Below are 22,186 nucleotides of genomic sequence, written 5' to 3' on the forward strand. Positions count from 1 at the left end.
TCAAAGCCTGCGCTGTGCTGGTTTCAGAGCTGGTTCTGCCCCAGAGGGACTGACTTTTTCTTGCTCTGATGGATGCAAAACTGGGTGGTGGCAGGATGGGGTGAACCCAGGTCTCCAGACAAAAGGGGCTTCTGGAGCCGAGGTGAGGCTGCATACCTCGGAAGCAGAAGGCATGGTGCCGGGACAGTGGGTCCGGAAGGCCCGTCTGGTTAGGGTAGAGGTAGACCGTTCTCACGCCTGGTTTGTCCCCACCGCAGGCAGGCCTTGGGGTAACGATGGGGTAGCGGAGGCTGCCGTCGGCCAGCCAGCCAGCATAGCACTTGTCCAGGCCACGGCTCCAGGCGGCGTAGAGCTGGCCCGTGGTGGCCAGCGTGGCATTGTGAGATTCACAGAACTCCAGTGCTTCCTGGAAGGTGAACTGCTCAAGTCGTGTGGCGAAGAACACCTCCCCTGGGGGCAGAGACAAGCGGTAGGACATGACCCCCCCACACTCAGGCCAGGTCAATCCCTGCCCACCCAGGACAGAGCTCCTCCAACCCTCCTCACCAGGGCTAAGACTCAGCCCAGCTCCATCACCCCTTCTTTGACCACTCTCCCTTAGATTTTCTGGGACCCTGGGAAATAGGTGACCACTGCTCTGGTTTGTACTGGACTGGGCTATCCTGGGACACAGGACTTTCAGTGCCAAAAAAGTCAAAATTCCAGTCAAACTGGACTGAGTTGTTTCCACAACAACTTTTCCTCCTTCCCTCTTTTCTGGATTCTCCAGTCACACTTAGGCATCCCCTTCCTTGGCTAAGCAAGGCGGCTCACCTGGGCCCCTCCAATCCCTGTGCACCCCTATACCACTGCACTTCTCACTGTGACTGCTGTGGACCTGCCCACCCCACACCCTGGAAACTCATCCAGGACAGGGCTGGGTCCCAGCACCTAGCAATGCACCTGGTACCTATCTGGTTCAGGGCTAGGAGAGCTTACACTTACTGAACACCTACTTGTGCCAAGAACTTTTCATACATATCTCATTTAATACTCAAAAAAACCTCTGATGTACATATAAATCAGTCCCATTTTTATAGATGAAGGAGCTGAGGCTTAGAGAGGTTAAGTGACTTGCCCAGGGTCTTGAAACAAGTGAGTGGCAATGCCAAAATCTTTCTGGAATACCAGCATTTCCAAAATTGCGTTCAGTGGAAATTTGGTAATTTTCATGGAAATGGAAAGAAATGAAATAAAACAAAATAAAGGTTTGTGGTTAAAAATTGGGCAATGCTGAGTTAAAGAAAGTTAAGGAAGTTTTCTTTTCTTTCTTTTAAATAAGCAGAGACAGGGTTTGGGCACATTGCCCAGGCCGGTCTTGAACTCCTGGGCTAGAGCAATCCACCCACACTGAGGCACCTCTGCCTCCCAAAGTGCTAGGATTATAGGTGTGAGCCATGGCGCCCAACCTAAAGAGGTGTTTTGGTTTTGTTTTGTTTTACTGCAGGACTTCTCAGTGCCTTTGATTTGTGCCCAGGCACTGGGACTCTCCAAGAAGGAGTTGGTGTATAGAGCATTTATTTATAATAAACTGAGATTTACCCACAGACCTCACTGCTTTTTAAAGGGACGGATGCTCCCCTGCAATGCCAGAGGAGACCATAAGAAACATTCAGTAGGAGAGCTGGGGCTGGATCTGAGGGAGGGCCTGGGGGCCTTCCTTTTCAGCAGGACCTTTTCCCACCTGGAAAGCTGGGTGGGATCAGGGGTGGGTGGGTGTGTGGTAACCCCCTCTCTTCTTTGTATCACCCTGTCAGCCCCCTGCCCACCCCCCTGCCCATCTAGGGCCCAAAATGTGAGAATGTGGCTTGTACCCTCAAGTCTGTCCACATAGCAGTAGACATCGTAGGTCTCTGTTGATGGGCGCACGCCGTAGGTCCTGACCCCTGGGCTGCTGTCCTTGTCGCCCACACATGGGGTCCTTGGGCTCACAATGGGGTATCTGCAAAGGAGAGTGGGAGGAGAAGATGAAGGCCTGTTTCGGGGGCTGGTAGATGCAGGGCCCTGGGCTGAGGCCAGAGGCCACTCAGGGACTTCGGTATGTCTTCAGTTGTCTGGTGGGATTCAAACCAGGAAGAAGCCCCTTATGCAGCAAGTTCTCCGGGCAGCCTGGGGAAGGGTCTGGTGGCTCCTGGGGGATTTCTGGCTTCAGGAGAGAGCAGCTGCATGGAAGGGCACTGGGTCAGGCTGGAGGGGAATGGGGCACTTGAGGAGGGGGCTGCTGCCTCTGTCTGCTGGGGAGAAATGACCAAGAACTGAACATTACCCAGTGCCCTTCACCACCCTTTCGGGATATGCCTCAGTTGAGTCACTAATTAATTCATTAACCCACAAGGTATTGGGTGCTCAGTGTGCTGGGGGCCGTGCCAGTCTGTGGCTCCTTAAGCCTGACCTCTTCAGCTGGGTTTGGGCTGGGCGAGGAGCATGGCTTCACCTGACGGTCTGGTCCCTCAGCCAGCCGGCGTCACACTGCTCATAGCCTGCTTCGTAGGCAGCCTGGAGCTGCTCTGGTGAGGCAATGACTGCCCCGGTGCGCAGGCAGGCCTGCTGCGCCTCCTCAAAGGTCAGCGAGTAGCGGGTAGATCCTGGGCGGTAGTGGAATACGACCCCTGGGTGGGGAGGAGGGGGAGAGGAAGAGGGAGCAGTCAGGTTCAAGGACCCATGGTGTGCAGTTCCCAAGGCTCCATGGGCACAGAGGTAGGCCAACTTCTGCTGCCTGACATATTGGATTTATCTGGGCAATGCAAGCTGAAATCCCACTTGGTAGCCATGTGGGTGTGATGGTGGATGGCAGTATCCATCTGCCCCTCCCCTGTGTGGCAACCCCACCAAGGCCATTATGGAATAAGGCCACACCAGAGTGTCCTTGTTCATAGACTTGAGTTTGGGAAGCACTGGGCTCTATGCTACCTGACATCCAATTCTCATACATGTATTAAGCATATAGAACATTGTCATCTTAGAATAGGAGTTGGAAGCGTTTTCTGGAAAGAGCCGAATGGTAAATATTTTAGGCTTTGTAGGCTATGTGGCTTCTGTAACAACTACAGTTATCCTTCGGGATCCAGGATGTTCTCAGATACCAAAATCCACAGAGGCTCAAGTCCCTGATATAAAAGTGTACTATTTGTATAAAATCATCTCTAGATTACCTATAATACCTGAAACAATGTCAATGCTATGTAAGTAGTGGTTATACGGTATTGTTTTAAATCTGTATTACTTTTATTGTTGTATTGTTATGTTATTGTTTCTTTTCTTTTGGAATATTTTCCATCCACGGTTGGTTGAATCCGGACATGAAGGACTCACTGTATTCAACCCCGCTGTGATTGTCCTCAGTTAGCCACAGACAACTTGTCCACAGATGGCTATGGCTTTGTTTCAATTCAACTTTATTTGTGGACATTGAAATTTGAATTTTATATAATTTTCACGTGTCACTAAATATTGTTTTTCTTTTGACTTTTTGCCCCTATTTAAGAATGTAAAAGTCATTCTTAAGTCATGGGCCATATCAGAACAGCTAAACCCGGCCCACTGGCCACAGTTTGCTGGCCTTTGTCCTGGGAGGTCAGAACACTGAGAGACCTCAGGGGTCATCCAAGGCAGTGGTTTTCTAGTGGCTCTGTTTTGTGGGGGTGTCTGATGGGGTAAGGAGGGGCCCTGGACAGAAGCAGCCCCGGTTGTTCTCCACTCTACTTCCCTTAGATCTATGTGGCACATGTGTCCGCTTGATGTAGAGACTGGATTCCACATACGACCTCATTTGAAATAAATCCTTGGTGGCAAGAGTGTGGACCTGATAGTCTGGCCTATTGTTTTTGTTTCACAGATGAGGAGAGCAAGGTCTGAGAGGAGAGAACATTGTCCCAGGTGCCAGGTTAAGTAGAAGGCACAGACTTCAACTGCGGGAATCCCTTCCCTGCAGGCCAAGTTCTCTCCACTTGCCCCTGGATGCACCCACGGGCAGCTACTTACCCCCTGGCAAATGCGGCTGCCCAGGGACAGCGGTCACTTGCACGACGAGGTCCTCACTGGTGAATGCCGTGGCAGGGCCCAGGCCAGGTGTGGGAAAGCCCCAGGGCCTGGTGGCCTCTCCAGTCTCATTCTCAACCTCAGGGAAGGCAGTGGCCCCTATTTCAGGGGCAAACGTGAAGGGCTCCTCAGGTTCCAGGGGACTGGGGGAGACATCGAAGATGGGCTTTACGGTAAGGATCACGCTGCCTCGGGCTTCACCCTCAGTGATGTTTCGAGGCAGTGGCAGCTCCATGTCAGGCCAGGTCACTGTCTGGACGGTGATGTCCTCCTCACCCCCCACTCCAAAGAAGTTTTCTGGGATGTCCACAAAGTCTTCACCTAGGGAAGGGGCAAAGACAAGCTTCAGCCTCTCAGCCTAGAACCGGCTTGAGGGGGATGAGGAGTGGGCTGGAGATGAGCATGGCTCCTCCTCTTTCCCGGCTGGGGCAGGAGGGCACCACTGTGTGCCAGGCACCTTGCCAAGCCCATTTCAGGGGTACTCAGCTATTGGCATTCATGGTAGGAGTCCCCACAGTTTCAAGATTGCAAAAGAGTGCAAGAGCTATCAGAGGGCAAGATATTGACCAATGAGCTGACTGCTCATAAAGATCAGTTCCCACCCCAACATCCCTTCCTGCTCAACACAGCTGCTCCTTCACTCGTCTCATGAGCACCTTGCCAACCATCTGATGCTGTAACTATCCAACAGGACCAGGTAAGGCAGTTATAAAGAGAGATCAGAAAATCTTACAAAAAGCACAGTTTGTGAAGTTGATGAAGGTAGCTTTGGAGAACTGCCTGTCTCATAGTCATGGAAAAATGAGGGTCTCATGAGAGTGATACTACTTCCAAAAGAGTAGTTAGAATACCAAAAGGTTAAGAGCGGCTTCGAGGGGGAAATCCCAACTACTGTTGCAAAAGTAACCCTCTTCCTGTGAGATCAGGTTGTGGAAATGAAACATGTAATGAGTTGTCATTGTGCTATTACCACTTACACCATAAAAGTTTTGCAACTCCTCATTCATGTGATGCATTGCTTTTCCTCCAAGAATTAGCATGTAATTATGATTATAACCCAAAATGTGTTAAATGGAAGATAAAAACTTATTTGAACATTTTGGTGTAATTTTTCAAAATAAAGTCCCCATCAAACTTTCCCCTACTCTTTTCAATAACATTTTGTGGCTGGGTGCAGTGGCTCATGCATGTAACCCCAGCACTTTGGGAGGCTGAGGCGGGTGGATCACCTGAGGTCAGGAGTTGAAGACCAGCCTGCTCAACATGGTGAAACCCTATCTCTACTAAAAATACAAAATTAGCTGGGCATGATGGCGCGCACCTGTAATCCCAGTCTACCTGGGAGGCTGAGGCAGAAGAATCGCTTGAACCTGGGAGATGGAGGTTGCAATGAGCTGAGATTGCACCACTGCACTCCAGCCTGGGCGACAGAGTGAGATTCTATCTCAAAAATCATAATAATAATAAAATAAAATAACATTTTGCCCAGCCTGGGCAACATGACGAGACCCCATCTCTACCAAAAGGAAAAAAAAAATTAGCAAAGCATGGTGGTGCCTGTATTCCCAGTTGCATGGGAGGCTGAGGCAGGAAGATTGCTTGAGCCCAGGAGGCTAAGGCTGCAGTAAGCTATGATTGCACCACTGAACTCCCGCCTGGATGACAGAGTGAGACCCTGTCTCAAAGAAAAACAAAAAAACAGAACACAACAAAACCCCTTTTGACCCTCCTTTTAGACACATTCAATTTAAAAAGGCAGACAGCAGCACCCTCTCATGGGTGCCAGGGTCGCATGTCTGACCCCCAACATCTTCCTAGGTGGGTACCCCATCTCCCCACTAGACAGATGAGAAGAATGAGGTTCACGGCCTTGACTTTGCCAGGGTTGCACAGTAGTAGGTGACAGAGCTTTGATTCAAACTGGAGAAAACAATTTGGAGGCTTTTAAGTCTCTAGTGTGCTGATCCGATGAGACAGGGCTGGATACGCTGCAGTCTCAAGAGTCTTTACCCTAGTGCTTCCTAGAAACCAGTGAAAATGGAGGGGTGTCCTAAAAACATGGGGTTCAGGTACCCAGTGGCCCTTTCGAGGGCAAAAACCAACCCTCCCTTTCCAAGATCTCCTCGTTCTCTAGGACCCCATTTTAGTGGCATGAACTCCCTTCCCACCACCAGTCGTGCCCCACCTGTGTAGCAGATGGCGTCGTAGCGGGATGAGGGGTCAGGGTAGCCCGTCTGGTTGGCGTGAAGGTAGACGGTCCTCACACCCAGAAGGTTGCCACCGCAGTTGGGCCGGGCCTTGGAGATGGGGTAGCGCACGCTTCGGTCGGCCAGCCAGCCGGCACTGCACATGTCCATGCCAGCCTGCCAGGCCAGGTAGAGCTGGCCCGTGGTGGCCAGTCGGGCACCCAGCCGCCGGCACTCATTGGCTGCTTCCTGGAAGGTGAACTTCTCTGGAGATGTTGCATAAAAGACCTCACCTGTGAAGGACACAGCCAGCTGGGTAAGAGTCTCCTCCCCCTCCCCCTGCTCTGCATCCCCAGAGAGATCCACACTCTTCCACGAGGTCCGGGGAGTCCTCTAACTTCCCAAAGTCCTGGTCCCACATGTCTGTATCTCAGATCTTGCCCTTCGTTACTTATTTCTGGGCTTTTGTGTAGGATGACATCAATTTCCTAAAACAAGGGGACCAAGAGAGAAGCAGCAAAAATGGCAGAGAGATTGGGCAAAGGGTGGAGCAAACTTGAAATCTGGGAGGAAAATTCTGCTCAAAAGCCTCTTTGCCCCATTTGCACTCCGCCATTAGGGGGATCTTTCCTAGGAGTTAAGCATTGCCCACTCAAGGCAAATCCTTTTAAAAAACTCCTGGGAATTTTCCTGGGAAAAGGAGGATCAGACCTTGAACCCTTGGAGCAGTGGTTCCCAAACTGGGGTCTCTAGACCCTGAAGAGTCCGTAAGGGCATCATTTGAGGACTGTGAGCTTAAAAAAAATTTCCCAAAACCTAACAAGGTTGTGTCAGGGATAAGGGTAAGGGGTAAGGGTGGGGGTGGTGGGCATCGACTCACAGGGGTGGTTCTGGCTACCCCTGCTCAGTGGCAGCTCGAACTGGCCATTCTATTTGTCTTTGGTTAGCCAAATGTGGGAACACACAAATAACTTGTTACCTAATAGGCAGGTCTGCCCCGTGGGGTGGGAATGCGGCAGGGGGCTATGGTGGTGAGAAAGCCTGGCCATGGCCCCTTACTCAGAAAGTGCCTGTTGTCAGCTCTTCTCCCCAGCCTGGAGGAGCTGTGGGCACTGTACTCAGGTGAGGGAAGCGGGGGGCAGGGAGGGAGGAGACAGGCATTGCAGAGTCTGGAATGTACAAAGGAGTATATGGGTGCAGATGGGGGAAAGGGTGTCATACACGTGTGTGGGTAACTCTGTGACCAAAATCGGTGCCCTTTAGAAAACAGAAAATGTCTAGGTTTCTCTCCGCTGCCCCCGGCTCTGTCCAGGAACAGAGCTGGGGTTGCCCACAGGGACTCTGGGAGAGGGTGGCTAGGTGGCCAGCTGCCCTGGGAGCTTCGTTGCTGGTGTAGTGTCGCTTGTGAGGGTAAGGCTGGGCTGGACTTTGACAGCATGGTGGACCTTAGAACAGGGATGTACTTGTCACAGCAGCCAGGGTTTCGGCTGGGAGGGGCAATCCCAGGTGAGAAACCTCCTGTGACACGTGCTCTTGGGTACGGTGGTGACACCAGACATTTTGCAGATGTTGGCGCCACTGAGACCCTCTCCAAAGTGGAGCGGGAGGGGTGCAGACCTGTAGGCCTCAGCCCACCTCCCTTCATGGGAGAGGAGGACGGAGTGTGTCAGGCCCTGAGCTGGCACCCTGTGTCAGTGGGGAGATGGGGAGGGGAAGGGGACCTTGGGAAGCGAGCGGGGTGCCTCCTGGTGGGCAGGGCAGCTCACCCTCCATCTCCTCGGCGAAGCAGTACACGTCATAGGTCTCGTTGGTGTCCCGGATGCCATACGTCCTCACACCAGGAAACTCATCCTTGTCTCCATAGCAGCCTTCCCGGGGAGTGTGGATGGGGTATCTGCCAGAACCCGAAATGGAGGTGTGACACTCAGGGGACAAAGAGAAGCCCATGGCCTCTGCCCTTGAATCCTCCTCCCTCATGGGAGGAAACAGTGACTTAATATTGCATTTGACCATGTCTCTTCTGAATATGTCAACTGCCTATCTCTTTTTACAGTGAATCATGATTAAAGGCAGCCCCCACTACCCAATATTTAGTGGTACAAAACACACTTTCTCTATCAGGGGCTCCCATATTTTTTTTCTATAAAAGGCCAGACAGTAAATATTTTGGGTTTTGCATAGTCTCTTCGGTGACCACTCAACTGCCACTGTAGCATGAAGCACCCAGAGATATGCAAATGGGTGTAACTGTGTCCCAATAAAACTTTATTTACAGAAGCAAGGGGTGGGTTGGACTTGGCCTCTGGGTCGTAGTTTGTTAGGCCTCGCTGTATATCATTTGCATCTCACGTCAACCCAATGAGGTAGGTGCTATCATCGATCTACTTTACACTTGAAGAAACTGGGCTCAGAGGTGTTAAACGATTTGTCCAGTCACGTGGCTTCCAAGTGCCAGAGCTGGAATTTGAGTCCAGTTTTTTTGTTTGTGTTTTTGTTTTTGAGTCGGAGTCTTGCTCTGTTGCCTAGACTGGAGTGCAGTGGCACAATCTCGGCTCACTGCAAGCTCCGCCTCCCAGGTTCATGCCATTCTCCTGCCTCAGCCTCCCGAGTAGCTGGGACTACAGGTGCCTACTACCATGCCTGGCTAATTTTTTTGTATTTTTTTAGTAGAGATGGGGTTTCACCATGTTAGCCAGGATGGTCTCGACCTCCTGACCTCGTGATCCGCCCGCCTCAGCCTCCCAAAGTGTTGGGATTACAGGCATGAAACCACTGCATCTGGCTGAGTCCAGTTCTTTATGCCGCCCAGGTGTAGGCTCTTGCACTATGCTAGACTATTGTCTCATCTTTTTTTTTTTTTTTTTTTTTTAATGGCTATAGTTTTTGTATCCTAAGATCTCTTTTCCTACCCTGAGACTGCAAAGACATTTTCCTTTGTTTTCTTCCTGAGGCTTTGTGGTTCTAGCTGTTGGAGCTATGGTGCACCCGAAATGAGTGATGATATCATCTTGCCTTCAGGCTTTGTGGTTCTGGCTGTTGGAGCTATGGTGCTCCTGGAATGGGTGATATCATCTTGCCTTCAGAGTGCATTGAGATCCCTTGAGGGCAGGGTCTATCTGGACTGCTCCGCACCTCACTCCCCAGCAACTACACTCAGGGAAGGATGTAGCAAGGGGTTCAATTTGTGTCTTGCTTTATTAAAAATAAAAAGGATGGAAGGCTGTTTACAAAAATACTGAAGACACCAAAGTTTAAAAGTGAGGAAATCATGGGAAAGAAAAAATGGGTAGGAAAAAATGACGCGTAGGGCAAGGTTGCTAGCAGTCCCTCATCCCATTTGCAAGAGAGAATCACAATAACAAGGGTTTGGGATGGGTCACTGAGCTCCTGTTTGGCCAAGGTATGACCACAGCCCCGAACCTAGACTGGCCACAGTGTCATGCTGGCACCAGCTCAGTCTGGCCAATGTTCCACCCAGCACCTGCCCCACTCCCCTGTGGCCCCTGACTCCTGGCCCCCACTCACTGGTGGGCTGGGGCTCACCTGACAGTCTGATCAGCCAGCCAGCCGGCATCACACTGGTGGAAGCCGTCTTCGTAGGCGGCCTGCAGCTGCTCGGGTGTGGCAATGATGGCACTGTTCTGCAGGCAGGCCCGCTGTGCCCTGTCAAAGTCGAGGGTGTAGCGTGTAGAGATGGCTCTGTAATGGAACACGATGCCTGCAAGACACATACACGCCCACAAGCAGAGGAGCTGGTCAGGCACAGTCTCTGATCACCGAGGCCCTCGAAGAATGATGGCAATAGTCAAAGGGACCTTAGGGAACTAGCTGGTCCAGGCTGATGCATGACCCCCTGTACACCTTTGCATGTCATGCTTCTGAATTTGCTGGAACACCCTGTAATGGGGAGCTCACTACCTTACAAAGCATTCCTTTTTGAAGACTTATGATAATTCTGATAATGAGAAAGTTCTTTGAATTAAACTAAAATCTGCCTCCTTATAATTTTTTCTTTTCACTCCAAGACCCCCATATTGTGTTAGGGGAAAGAGACACTCAGAACCCCCTGCACTCTCAGCCCAGGGTCATCCTAGCAGAAACCCCATTTAAGATGTGCCCAGGAGTGAACCATCTTTGACAGAGCCTCCCACTGTACCTCTCCCTGGGAAAAATCTGGTGTTGACCGAAGTCCTGAAGCTAACCAAGGACCTGACTGTTCTCCTTGGGCCATAGAGAGAAAGAGACCAGGGAGTCTTCAGCCCTTGCTTTGGCTTCTGGAACTGAGAATGAGAGTGGAGGGGGGGAGGGAAAAGACACGAGGATGAGCTGTCAGGAGACTGCTCTTACTCATTTCCAGGGTAACCTCAGGCAAGTCACTTGACCTCAGTTTGCTTGTCTGTAAAATGGGCATGATCACAAGATCCACCGGATCACAGGATTCTTGGGAAGCACAAACTGTCAGTTACCTGTGACCATAGCCAGGAAGTATTTAATGCTCCCTAAGTCCAGAGAGAATGATATTACCAGATCCATGTCACAGAGGAAGCAGCTGAAGTTAATTAAGTAACTTGGCTGAGGTGCGTCGAGGAGGTGGTTTGAAGGCCAGCCTGCCTGCGCCCGCACTGCAGAGACTGCTCTGGTTCTTTCTCTGGGTGAAGCAGTGTCTGTCCCTGTGGGAGGCTCTCACCTTTCACCACGACCTCCAGGGTGGCCTCGCTGTCCTCGATGCCGTGCATCACCTCACAGCGGTAGACCCCAGAGTCATTGGAGCGCAGGCTCTGGATTTCCAAGGTGGCGTCACTGGGGATGGCCGGGTAGTTGGGCAGCGAGACCTTGTCCTGGTAGGCACTGTTGACCCTCACGCGCCCTTCAGTGGCCACCAGCAGCACTACCTCCTTCTCCTTGGACACACGGCTCCACTTGATTCTTGGGGCCAGGGGGGCAGTAGAGGGGGCGGTGGTCACAGGGTGCATGGGGTCGATGAAATAGCAGGGGATGGTGAGGGAGGTCCCCAGGAGGACCTTCAGCGGGGATGGTTGGGGGATGCTGACACTCAGCGAGTTGTCATGGTCTGTGTGGGAGGGGTGGGGTGGAAGAGAGACCTGTTAGTGCCTAGAGAGGACCACCCTGCCTCCCCATCCATCCTTCCAGTAATGCACTCTCCTGAGAGAGTGAAATCCAATGAGTGTGTCTGTCTGTACAATGAGGATGCTCCTGTGCCATGTGGGAATCCCCAGGAAGGCTTGGAACACCCTTTCCAGAGCAGCGTTCCTCAAGACCCCTGGCCTCTGGACCTCCAGAAGGAAACTATGGAGCCAGAAAAGGATTCCAGAGGAGGGCAGGGGAGATGTCAGGGTCAAGACCACCTCCCTGTTTCTCAAACTGGGGTACTGCAGGGGGCATCAAAGCATGGAATAAAACAGGACCCATCTACTTGGAGTGACAGCTTAACTCAAAGGTTTTGGGAAAAATTATTTTGGGATAGAAAAGTAATCTACACAATTTAAAAGCTGAGACAGAAAACTTCCAAGATGTGTCCCATTTGCGGAGGTCTGCTTTGGGTGCAAGCCTGAATTTGCCACCGGGACAAGTCACTCTCTTCTGCTGGGGGGGCGGTGGAGAAGCAGCCGAGAAGATCAGACATTTTGGTGCGCAAAGAGTCAGGATCAGACTCCAAAAATGTTAACATAAAGGAGAGTGTCAATAGGGGAGGTGCAACAAGCTTACCAAATCTTGTTAGAAGTAAAAGATCTTCTGGGAATCGGGGAAAAAAAAACAGCTTTCCAAAAAAAAAAAAAAAAAGGAACGGGAAAAAACAAAAACAGCTTTCCAAAAAAAATAGCACCTTTCATGCATGGAGACTCATACATGAAACCTGTGCTTTCAGGAGAGCCTACAGGTTGAAATAAAAAATGTTTCAGGCTGGGCGCAGTGTCTCACGCCTGTAATCCCAGCACTTTGGGAGGCCGAGGAGGGTGGATCATGAGGTCTGGAGATTAAGACCATGCTGGCTAACACGGGGAAACCCTGTCTCTACTAAAAATACATATATATAAAAAAATTAGCCGGCTGTGGTGGTGGATACTTGTAGTCCCAGCTACTCGGGAGGCTGAGGCAGGAGAATGGCGTGAACCCGGGAGGCGGAGGTTGCAGTGAGCCGAGATCACGCCACTGCACTCCAGCCTGGGCGACAGAGCAAGACTCCGTCTCAAAAAAAAAAAAAAAGTTTCAGATATTTGTGGGTAGTAGATACATCACAGGGCAAGGGCAGGGGAGCCAGGAATGCTTGGAGTCCAGCCCTTAACCTTCTGATGTCCCGGACAGTCCCATCGGCCCCTTCCACAGGCATCTTCCTCCGAGTGCTGGGCCCTTGCACCCTGGACATGGCTTGGTTTTAGCAGTAGTGGTTCTCAGGGGAGAGCTGAAAGGGACTGTGGTGCCCAGCTCAGCAGTTTTTAAAGCCTCACTCAAACCTAATGAACTGGTTTCCCTGTGTGGGCAGACCACCCCTGGGTACAGCCAGGGGTTGCATGGCTGTGGGTCTCCCAGCAACAGTACAAATGAAGGTCCTTGTCCCACATGTCTACAGATGCAAAAGTTGTAAATCAGGCCAACAGATTGTTAAGTTCTATGTCCTATCTTCCTATTTGACAACGATACCTTTCAAAATGACCTGAAAGAAAAGATTTAAATTCAGAATTCTTGGATTCCTTGGTGTTTTGCCTTGGGATATAGTGACTGGGTGAGAGCATGGGGAGCTGGGCCCTCTTCTTTTTCCCACACTGAATGCACTGTGAGGGGGTCTCATGTGCTGCTGTGCTGGTCTCAGCCCCACAGCCCTGCTCTGCCCACACCCCATACAAACAGCCACTCCTTAGCCCCTCCCTTGGGCCCAGGGTGGCTCCCACCAGAGGTGTGGTGTCCCCATAGGAGGATGGACCCATGCAGACCCTGGACGTGGCCTGGGCTCACTTGGATAGGAAATTCTGGGCATCCTGGGACCCCAGAATGTGCTGTAAAGGAGAAGTACAGATTTGGGTGGACACACTGGCCCTACTGACTCCCCTTCCTTTGGAGAGGGTTGAGGCTGGAGGAGGGCCAGTGGGGGCCTCTAAAATACACAGCCAAGAGCAGAGTCCTCTCTTGTCTGGGCCTAGGGGAGACATAACTTCCCTTCTGGGGTCAAGCCCATCCTAGGGTCAGTGGAAGGTTTGCTCATTTGGTCCAATGCTCGATTAGCAGTAGACCCAGAGCCTGCCACATGCACGAGACCAGGCTGGGGCTTCCGAGGATGGTTTGCAAAAAAGGCAAATACCTGTCTGACTCCCTGGGGCTTTTCTCTGGCTGTCTCTCAAGTGACCTTTCTTCTGTGGTGCTCCAGCCAATCCTCCCTCAATGGCCCTTTCTCCACTGGTTTGTCTATGTCCTGCCCCTCCTGCAAGCTCAGTGTGCAGCAGTCCTCACTGAGATCCATGGAGGGAAGGAGGACACCTGCCTGGAGCTCTCCCTGCCAGCTGTCGGGGCTCGAGGGCAGCCAGGAGCAGTGTTATCTGAGCGAGGCTCCTGGACGCGTGTGCCCGCGCATGGGTGCTGTCCCATCACAGTTATGCATGCATCAATAGGGGAAGGGTGGGGCCAGGAAAAGGCCAGGAAAGGGGAAATTATATCCCTGGGACCAGTAGCACCAGGATCAATACCCAGTACTAAAACCCAGTACTGGGTTTCATGCCTACTGAATATGTGAGACTTGCATAGGAATGTCCTCACCTGAAGTTTCTACAGTGACAGCTGCAGCAATCACCCTCAGAGTCACGAAAACCCAGAGTAATGTGGTCATAGTTCACCTGGAAGAGGGGAGGCAGTGGCGTTATTTAGACAGTGAAGGCTTGGTGAGGTCAAGCAGAGTCATGTGACATATGATGCAAAGTGATAATTCCACACCCAAGGACCTGGAATCATCTCCAGAGAAGGCGGCTGCACGTGGTTTGTGAGATATTTTCTTCAAGAATCCTTCCCTCACAAAACCTTCACAGGTTTCCCAGTTTAATTCCAGGCATTAGGTTAATAAACCTAACCTCCCATCTTTCAGCCAGTGAAGTCTCATCTGAATGAGTTCCTGTGATGGTTAATTTTATGAGTCAACTTGACTGAGCCGGGGCACCCAGACATTTGGTCAAGCATTGTTCTGGGTGTGTCTGTGAGGGTGTTTCTGGATGACATTGACATTGGAATCGGTAGACTGAATAAAGCAGATGGTCCTCCCTAATGTGGGAGGGTCTTGTCCAATCAGTTGAAGACTGAATAGAGAGAAAAGACTGACCTCCCCTGAGAGAGAGAGAGAATTCTTCGTGCTTGATGGCTTTTGAGCTAGAACATTGCTTTTTCTTCCCTTTGGACTTGAACTGAAGCATTAACTCTTCCTAGATCTCAAGCTTACTGACTTTCAAACTGAAACTACCCCAATCAGTTTGTGTGGGTTTCAAGCCTTCGAACTTGGACTAGAACTATACGGCAGGTCTCCTGGTCTAGCTTGCCAACTTACCATGCAGACCTTGGTACTTGCCAGCCTCTATAATTGCATGAACCCATTCATTATAATAATTCTCTCTCTCTCTGTCTCGTGTGTGTGTGTGTGTGGGGGGGGAGGGTATGTGTGTGTCTGTGTGCATGTGTCCTGTTGGTTTGTTTCCTTGGAGAACACTGACTAATACAGTCCTCCAGGCCCAGAGAAGTGATGAGTTGCTCAACATCCCTAATGAAACCTGGTCCTGCCACTAACTTCAAATCCAGAGATCATGTGTGTTTTAGAATGGACCAGCCTCCAAGGTTTCAGGCAAGGTTTAGGGGCCTGGTTCATGGCAGGGAAAAGATATTCACCTAGAGAGCTCTTGAGGAGGCTGTGGGATGAATGGATTAATATTTTAGGAGAGAAATTAGACCAACGATGCTGTAGCTCTCCTGCTACTTCAATGACTTCATGTGGATTAGAAAGACAAACCTTCCTTAGCGTCATCTGCTGGAAAGCTGACATGGTAAGTACAGAGGTCTGTGACAACCACAGTGTAAACGTGCACAATTGGAACCCTGACTCCAGCATAGGACCCAACAGAATGTACAGGAGACCCATCAGAGCAGTACTCTCAACCTCAGCTGCACATTGAAATCACCTGGGCTTCAGCCTGGACCTCAGGATTTTTAGAGCTTGGAAGGTTCTAAGGTGCAGCCAAGATGGAGCACCGCTGGCCTAGAACACGTGCAGTCTCATTACAGACACCTCATCTGACCTTCCCTCCACGGCGCATGCCTGGTGATGTTCCCCGAGTTGTTCTGTTGGATGGACTTGCATCAGCACCTACCCTGCCCTTTTGGTTTAAGAAGTGTTTGCATCACAGTGGGAGGGAACCTTGGAGCAGATGGAGGATCTGGGACTAAAGAAGAGTGGAGCTTTCAGCAACGCCCGTGGCGTTCCCAGACCTTTGCTCTATCAGAGCCTAATGGCCCAGCAGGTGTCGCTCTTGGCTCATTCACTGCTAACTGGGGCTGGATGGATTTGGGGACGAGGGGAGCACCCCAGGAGTCCCTAGGCTCAGGAGGGGTGTTGGGAGGGCACTGGTGTTCCTATCCAGGAATGCCAGGGGCAGGGGCAGGGTGGGCCCAGGACTCTGAGTGACTGCTTCTGCCTGTTGATTGAGCGTGACATCTTTCTACCACCTATGCTACATATACGAGTCACCCCAGAAATGAAAGGGCTGTCTATGGGTGCTGCTGGGGGTATGAGGTGAATGCATGAGGCATGTCATCCTCACACTGGAGAAAGTCTGGAAAATCCCAAGGTTCTGAGAAGTAGCCCCTTGTGTCTCCTTAGGGATTTTTTCTACCTAGATGTTGCCTTTTAAAGGAGTCTCTGGCTCCAGGCTGTGGCACCATTAGGGGCTCTCGTTCAAGCTCCGTGTGACCAGTTGCGGCTGGGAAATAGTTCCCCAGAGGGCAGAGGGCAAGGTGTCTTCTCCATTCCGGGGAGGGGTCTAGACTTTCCGGCTCCTCTCTTCCCAGAGCCTCAGGGATTCGTGTTCAGACACAAGGCCCGCCTGTTCTTCCCTCAGAACACCCTTCATTGGGAGGTTGTGTGTATGTTTTCGGAGCTGTGTTTCTTCCCTCACTCTCTGAACAAGCTGGACATTGTCCGGGGTTGTAGGAGTGCTCTGTGGGGCTTGGACGGCTTGATTTCTCTCCCTGGCCTAGACCAGGAATGGGAAAGGAATGAAAAAGAGGTGGGAGGGGTAGAGTGGGGGTGGGGGGATGGGGTGGAGTGGGTAGAGAAACTAATTTCTCTTTCTTTCTTTTTTTTTTTAAAGACAAACTTTGGGATAGAAATATCGCAATAAATATGCTCTTGTGTTTGTGTGTGTTTTCTCAGCTGTAAAGAAAATAGGGAGAAATTCCATTCTGTCTGGTTTCCAAGTGTCTCCAGAACTCACTGAGCCTTTTATGCAAGAAGACTGACTTTGGCAGCCCTGAGTCCCAGCACCGCCCTGTCAACAGGGAGACCTTTCTCCATGAGAAGCTGAATTAGGTGCTGACAGGGCGACTGCATAGGTGAGGCAGAGGAAGGGGACAGGGAGCCTGAAATGAAGTGGAGAGGGGAGCTTGGGGAGCAGGAAGGGGATGCTGGGTGAAGGTCAGGTGAGAGCTATGTGGTTTGGGTCCATCATCAAGGAACTGACTTTCTCGGAGAGAATTATGTGGAGATTTGGTAGGGGAAACTGAGGTGCTTTTAGCTTGAGCTGAGGCTGTGTGAGCATGCGTGCATGTGTCCCGGTTGGAGACAAGGAAACCTTCATCTCCTCATCAGCCAGACTCTACCCCATGGTTGTCTACCTGGCCAAGGTCTTGGCCTGGATTCCATCAAATTATAGGATTCAACAGGCATCTCACCCACTCTCCCTGAATGCCTCTTCCAGCAACATGTGCAGTGGAGATCCCTCCTCGACCTGCGTGGACCCCTACTGCTTAATAATCCAGGATCTGCCCCATGGCTGTTTCAAAGACTGAGATAATGTGACAGCCATCATCCCTCTTCAAGGCCGGACACTGTTTCTTTGGCTCTGCACCCAGCACAGGCTCTGGCACTCAGCAAGCATCCATCAGTGCAACTTTCCTCCCACCTCCCTGGTTGTCAGGCCTGAGTGAGCCTCTCAGAACTGGGGGATTGGAAGAGAGTTTAGTGGTTGTAGAGAGGCTTCCTGTCCCAGGATGAGGTTTGGAGTAGATGACTTTCCATAAATAATAAAACTGCATTCATTTCAAAAACAACATTACCATACTACCAAACATTTGGAAAATAGGACAATGGGAAAAAAATGACCATCATCTACAATCCAAATCCTCATTATTAGTGTTTTGATAGTTTGCCTTCTAGTCACCCAGGCTGGAGTACAGTGGCATGATCTCGGCTCACTGCAACCTCTGCCTCCCAGGTTCAAGCAATTGTCCTGCCTCAGCCATTGAGTAGCTGGGAATACAGGTATGTGCCACCATGCCTGGCTTACTTTTGTATTTTTTGGTAGAGATAGGGTTTCACCATGTTGGGCAGGCTGGTCTCATACTCCTGTCCTCAAGTGATCCACCCACTTTGGCCTCCCAAAGTGCTGGAATTATAGGTGTGAGCCACCTTACCTGGTCATTCAAGTCTTTTTTTTTTTTTTTTTTTTCAGGTATCTACTTGTGTTTTTTGGTAATTGCAATCCTTTTGCCTGCTAGTTCCCTTTCCCACATAACACAATGGACCACACAACTTCTTTTCTTTCATTCCTTCACTACTGATGATCATGATGCTTTACAATTATGACCTCCCTGCCATGAATCCTGTATATGCAGCTCAGCCAGGTGGTCTTTAGCCTCTGATTGCATGGTAGGTGCTCATTCCTTCACAAGGTGGCCCATTCCATGGCTGAGTAGCTCCAATTGTGCTCAAGAACTTTCAAGATTGAGTCAAAATGGCTCACCCACATTATAATTTCCACGCAAGAGTTCCACCATCAGGAGCCCCACAAAACACATCCCCTCCTCTTTCACAGGACTCGTGGTGAATCTTCAGAGGTCCAATCTGCTTCCTGTCTGCTGTTCTTCCATGGAGACATTCCTGGTCCCTCCAATCAACCCTTCCTCCTGTGGTGGCCTTCTGGACCTCTCTTTACCCCCTGGAGTCACAGAAGGTCTAAGCTGTGATAGACCTTAGTGAACATCAAGCCTAACTTCCTCATTTTACAGGTGAAGAAACTGAGGCCCAAGGAGGAGACTGAGTTGCTCAAGGCCATATGGTAGGTTGGAAGTGGAGCCAAAACCAGAACCCAGCACCAGGGGACCTGGCCCTCACAATTCCCAGCATTAACGAACTTCATAAGGTAGCTGCTGTGTCTGTCTTGTTCTCCATTGTCTCCCTGGCACCCAATGTAGTGTGTGGCACAGAGAGAGGAAATGTCTGTTGAATGCATGAATGAATGAATGAACAAATGGTGGCCCGTACATCCTTAGAAGTAATCTCCTCCAACAAGGCTTTTGGGGGAGGAGGGCTGAGGATGGGACTAGAGGCTCATATGTGATGAGCACCTAGGTGGTGCCCGGCTGAATGAGGTAGACCACTACCACATCACATTCAGTAAGTCTCAGCTAGAGACACACTGCTTGCTTGTGATGTGCATGGGTGTATTGATTAATGATAACGCTTCAGTGCAGCATGTGACTTTGGGAAGGTCATAGGCCATTTGCGGCCCAGAGGAGGAACAATCAGGGTCACCCCTTCCCAGGGCTCCAAGGAAAACCAGCGTTATGCTACAGCCAACTGACACCAGCTGGCTAGAGTCCATTTTACGCATCTCTTTCCAATTTTGTGTTCGGTGACATCACACTGGTAGTGTGAAACTGGTTATGATGGGAGTATGTACACCATGGATATCAGCAGACACTATCAACGAGGTGAGACCTCTTCTTTTCCTTTTTCTTTCTTTTCCTTTTTGAGAGTGGATTTACCAGCACACTACTGAAGTAATGGGTCACATAACATTTCAGTCAACAACGAACTGTACTTACGATGATGGTCCTGTAAGATTCTAATGGGGCTGACAAACGCCAATCACCTGGTGACGTTGTAGCCGTCGTAACGTCATAGTGCAATTACTTTATTTATTTTTACAAATTTAGTGTAGCCTAAGTGTACAGTGTCCATAAAGCCTACACCAGTGTATGGTAATGTCCTAGGCCTTAGCGTTCACTTACCACTCACTCACTCACCCATCCAGAGCAACTTCCAGTCCTGCAAGCTCTGTTCATGATAAATGCCCTATAGGTGTACCATTGTTTATCTTTTATACAGGATTTTTACTCTACCTTGTATATACAAAGGGAGGTATTTGTGTATCTGAACCTATCTAAACATATAAAAGGTACAGTAAAAATACAGTATTGTAACATGCTGTATGGGTGTGTCACCTAGGAGCACTAGGCTATACCATATGGCCTAGGAGTGTAGTAGGCTGTACCATCCGGGTTTGTGTAAGTACATTTTAGTGGAGGGGTCTCCACTGCACATGTTGCTGGATGACAAAATTGCCTAAGAATGCATTTCTCAGAATGCATCCCTGTTAAATGTTGCATAACTATAATAGTAAAGAAAGAAACGGGCTGGGGAAGGATAATGAGCACTTTTCTTTCCTTTGAATGAAGTCTCATTCTCCATTCATTGTGCTGTCCTTCATGTGTCCCTGGGGACATTGAGGCTGGCCCTATAACCAAGGCCACTTTGCCAGCCCTAGGGTATGGTCAGGCCATGTTCATCTCCATGTCACCTCCCCTGGCCCAGCCTGAGTCCACATCAGTGTAGACTCAGCAAATGTTTGCTGGCTATGTGAATGCCCGCCTCCTCCTCCCAGACCCTGCAGGCCTCCTCCCTGATGCCTCACCAGGCCTTGGCCCTGGGTTCTATTCCCCCAGCTATGACTTTCTACACGCTCTTTAGCACCTAATTTTTCTTCTGTTGTTTTATGTGTGCTAACTTCGTCTCACCACACAGACCATGACCTCCGAGAGGCTGAAAATCAAGGCTTAAATTAAAACAAAATCCCTCTATGCTAACTCACCAGGAATAACACAAAATAGTATTTGACACCTCCTTGTTAGGTGAGCAAGTAGACGTTGGGGTTTGGTAGACTGATGGACCAGTAAGATCTGCCTGCGACCAGTGGCTCTGTGTCCCTGACTTAAGTCCTAGAAGATGGATTCCAAAGGACCAAGGTCCCCCATTCCTGCAGTCACCAGCCACCAGCACATCACTTATTTGCAGCCTAATTTCCCAATGGCATCTCTTCTCTTGTCACTTGCTCATGGACAAGATCATCCTGATAGCTGTGCATAAACGCAGTAGCACGTGCACTTGAGGCTGGGATTTCAAACCTAGTATAGGGAAAAGGCCAGGGACCCTACACCAAGAGCACATCTGGCCAGAGTCACCCCAACCGCAGCTGACAACTTCCCACATACTCTAAACAGACATGGTGGGATGGTGTAGAAACGGGATGCCAGGAAGCTGATTTCAGTCCCAGTTCTGTCCTAACTCACCAGGAAACTCATGTAAGGCCTCAGCTTACAGTTTTCCCTTCTGTAAATTGGGATCCTCATGCAAACGTCACCCCCAGGGAAATTGTGAAGGTAATTTTTGTAGATGCTAATACTCTTTTGGCATTTCCTCCTCTTTCTCTTCTCCCCATTTTCTTCAACACCTTGTCTTTTCCATATCTTTGATTTCCTTTTCCAAATTTGTTACTTGCCCTGTCATCACTGAAGCATCTTAAGTCAAATTCCACAAGTGTTTTCCTCCGTTCCGGGCAAGTGTGTGGGTCCTGTGAAAAAGGCAGTTGGCAGCGGGGTGGTGAGTGCTGCAGACAAACTCTTCAAGGCCATACTTTTGTCTAGGATTGGCCTTGAGTAGCTCTGTGCTAAGATAGAGGGGCCCAGTGAAGGGAAAGAAAGGTTTTTCCTTGGAGTTGCTTCTAGCCTAGTGGGTGCAGACAAACCTGTATCCAGAGATAGCAGACATGAGGGCTCTGGGTCCTAACCTTGACCCTGACTAAAACGGCTGCCTGACCCTGAGCCTTGGATTTTCCATCTCTGAAATGGGGGCAGGTTGGGAGAATTAGCTCTGGAGTTCTCTGAGATTCTAGATGCCAGCTCCACACAGTGCAGAGGAGAGCTCCACCTTCTTAACTTCTGGGGACAGAAGGAGCTGCATCTCCACCCTCTCAGCCACCCTCGTGGCCAGGGACCTGCTCATCGCTTGCTGTTCTACTGCAACATCCAGGGCAATGCACAAGGGTTTCGCTTGCCTGCTAAGCACATTCTCTGGGAAGGTCCAGCCTATTCAGAAAGATGCCCCCATGCCCTCACTGTGCTAGGGAGGAAAAGGCAGAAAGGAGAGCTGTGAGGTTGGGAGGGTGGTGCACACATCTAACAGAAGTGAGGGGAGGCTCTCTGGGGAGCAAAAGAAGGTTCAGGTAGTGGAGCTGCAAGAAAAGAAAATAAGAAACTGAGAAATGACACCATGGAGGGTGTCATAACTGCAGGTTGTACTTGTTACTTGACTGCCGATGTGGCATGGGCCTTATACCCTGGCAGTGCCCTATTTGAATCTGGGGCTAGGGTTGGCCTTGTTCTTTGCCTCTCTTCTTTTGCTCATACAGTTCCACTCCTCCAAAAAACACTCTCTCTTTAGCTCCATGTCTGACCTAATCCCACCTTCCTTGAGGTCTTATGCAAATGCCACCACCTGGAAACCTCCCCCAGCCTGAAACTCTCTCCTCTGCCTATGTCCTTTGTCATTTCTTGTTTTTTTTTTTTTTTTTTTTTTTTTGAGACAGAGTCTTGCTCTGCTG

General features: G+C 50.2%; 1 protein-coding gene across 5 annotated transcripts in view; it reads right to left on the reverse strand.

Moving 5' to 3' along the window:
- ACAN (aggrecan) overlaps positions 1 to 22,186 on the reverse strand; it is a 72,347-nt gene that overhangs the window by 24,655 nt on the left and 25,506 nt on the right. For all 5 annotated transcript variants that reach the window (XM_017882048.1, XM_017882046.1, XM_017882047.1 and 2 more), the window contains exons 2-10: positions 14,031 to 14,107; positions 10,951 to 11,334; positions 9,807 to 9,981; positions 8,030 to 8,157; positions 6,263 to 6,556; positions 4,021 to 4,398; positions 2,474 to 2,648; positions 1,854 to 1,981; positions 157 to 450 (exon numbers count right to left, since the gene is read on the reverse strand). In XM_017882048.1, coding sequence (XP_017737537.1) covers positions 157 to 450; positions 1,854 to 1,981; positions 2,474 to 2,648; positions 4,021 to 4,398; positions 6,263 to 6,556; positions 8,030 to 8,157; positions 9,807 to 9,981; positions 10,951 to 11,334; positions 14,031 to 14,100 — 2,026 coding nt within the window. In that variant the 5' untranslated portion in view covers positions 14,101 to 14,107. The remainder of the gene's footprint in view (positions 1 to 156; positions 451 to 1,853; positions 1,982 to 2,473; positions 2,649 to 4,020; positions 4,399 to 6,262; positions 6,557 to 8,029; positions 8,158 to 9,806; positions 9,982 to 10,950; positions 11,335 to 14,030; positions 14,108 to 22,186) is intronic.

This window comes from Rhinopithecus bieti, unplaced genomic scaffold (genome assembly GCF_001698545.2).
Source record: "Rhinopithecus bieti isolate Rb0 unplaced genomic scaffold, ASM169854v2 scaffold_12070, whole genome shotgun sequence".
In the NCBI taxonomy this organism is placed as follows: domain Eukaryota; kingdom Metazoa; phylum Chordata; class Mammalia; order Primates; family Cercopithecidae; genus Rhinopithecus; species Rhinopithecus bieti.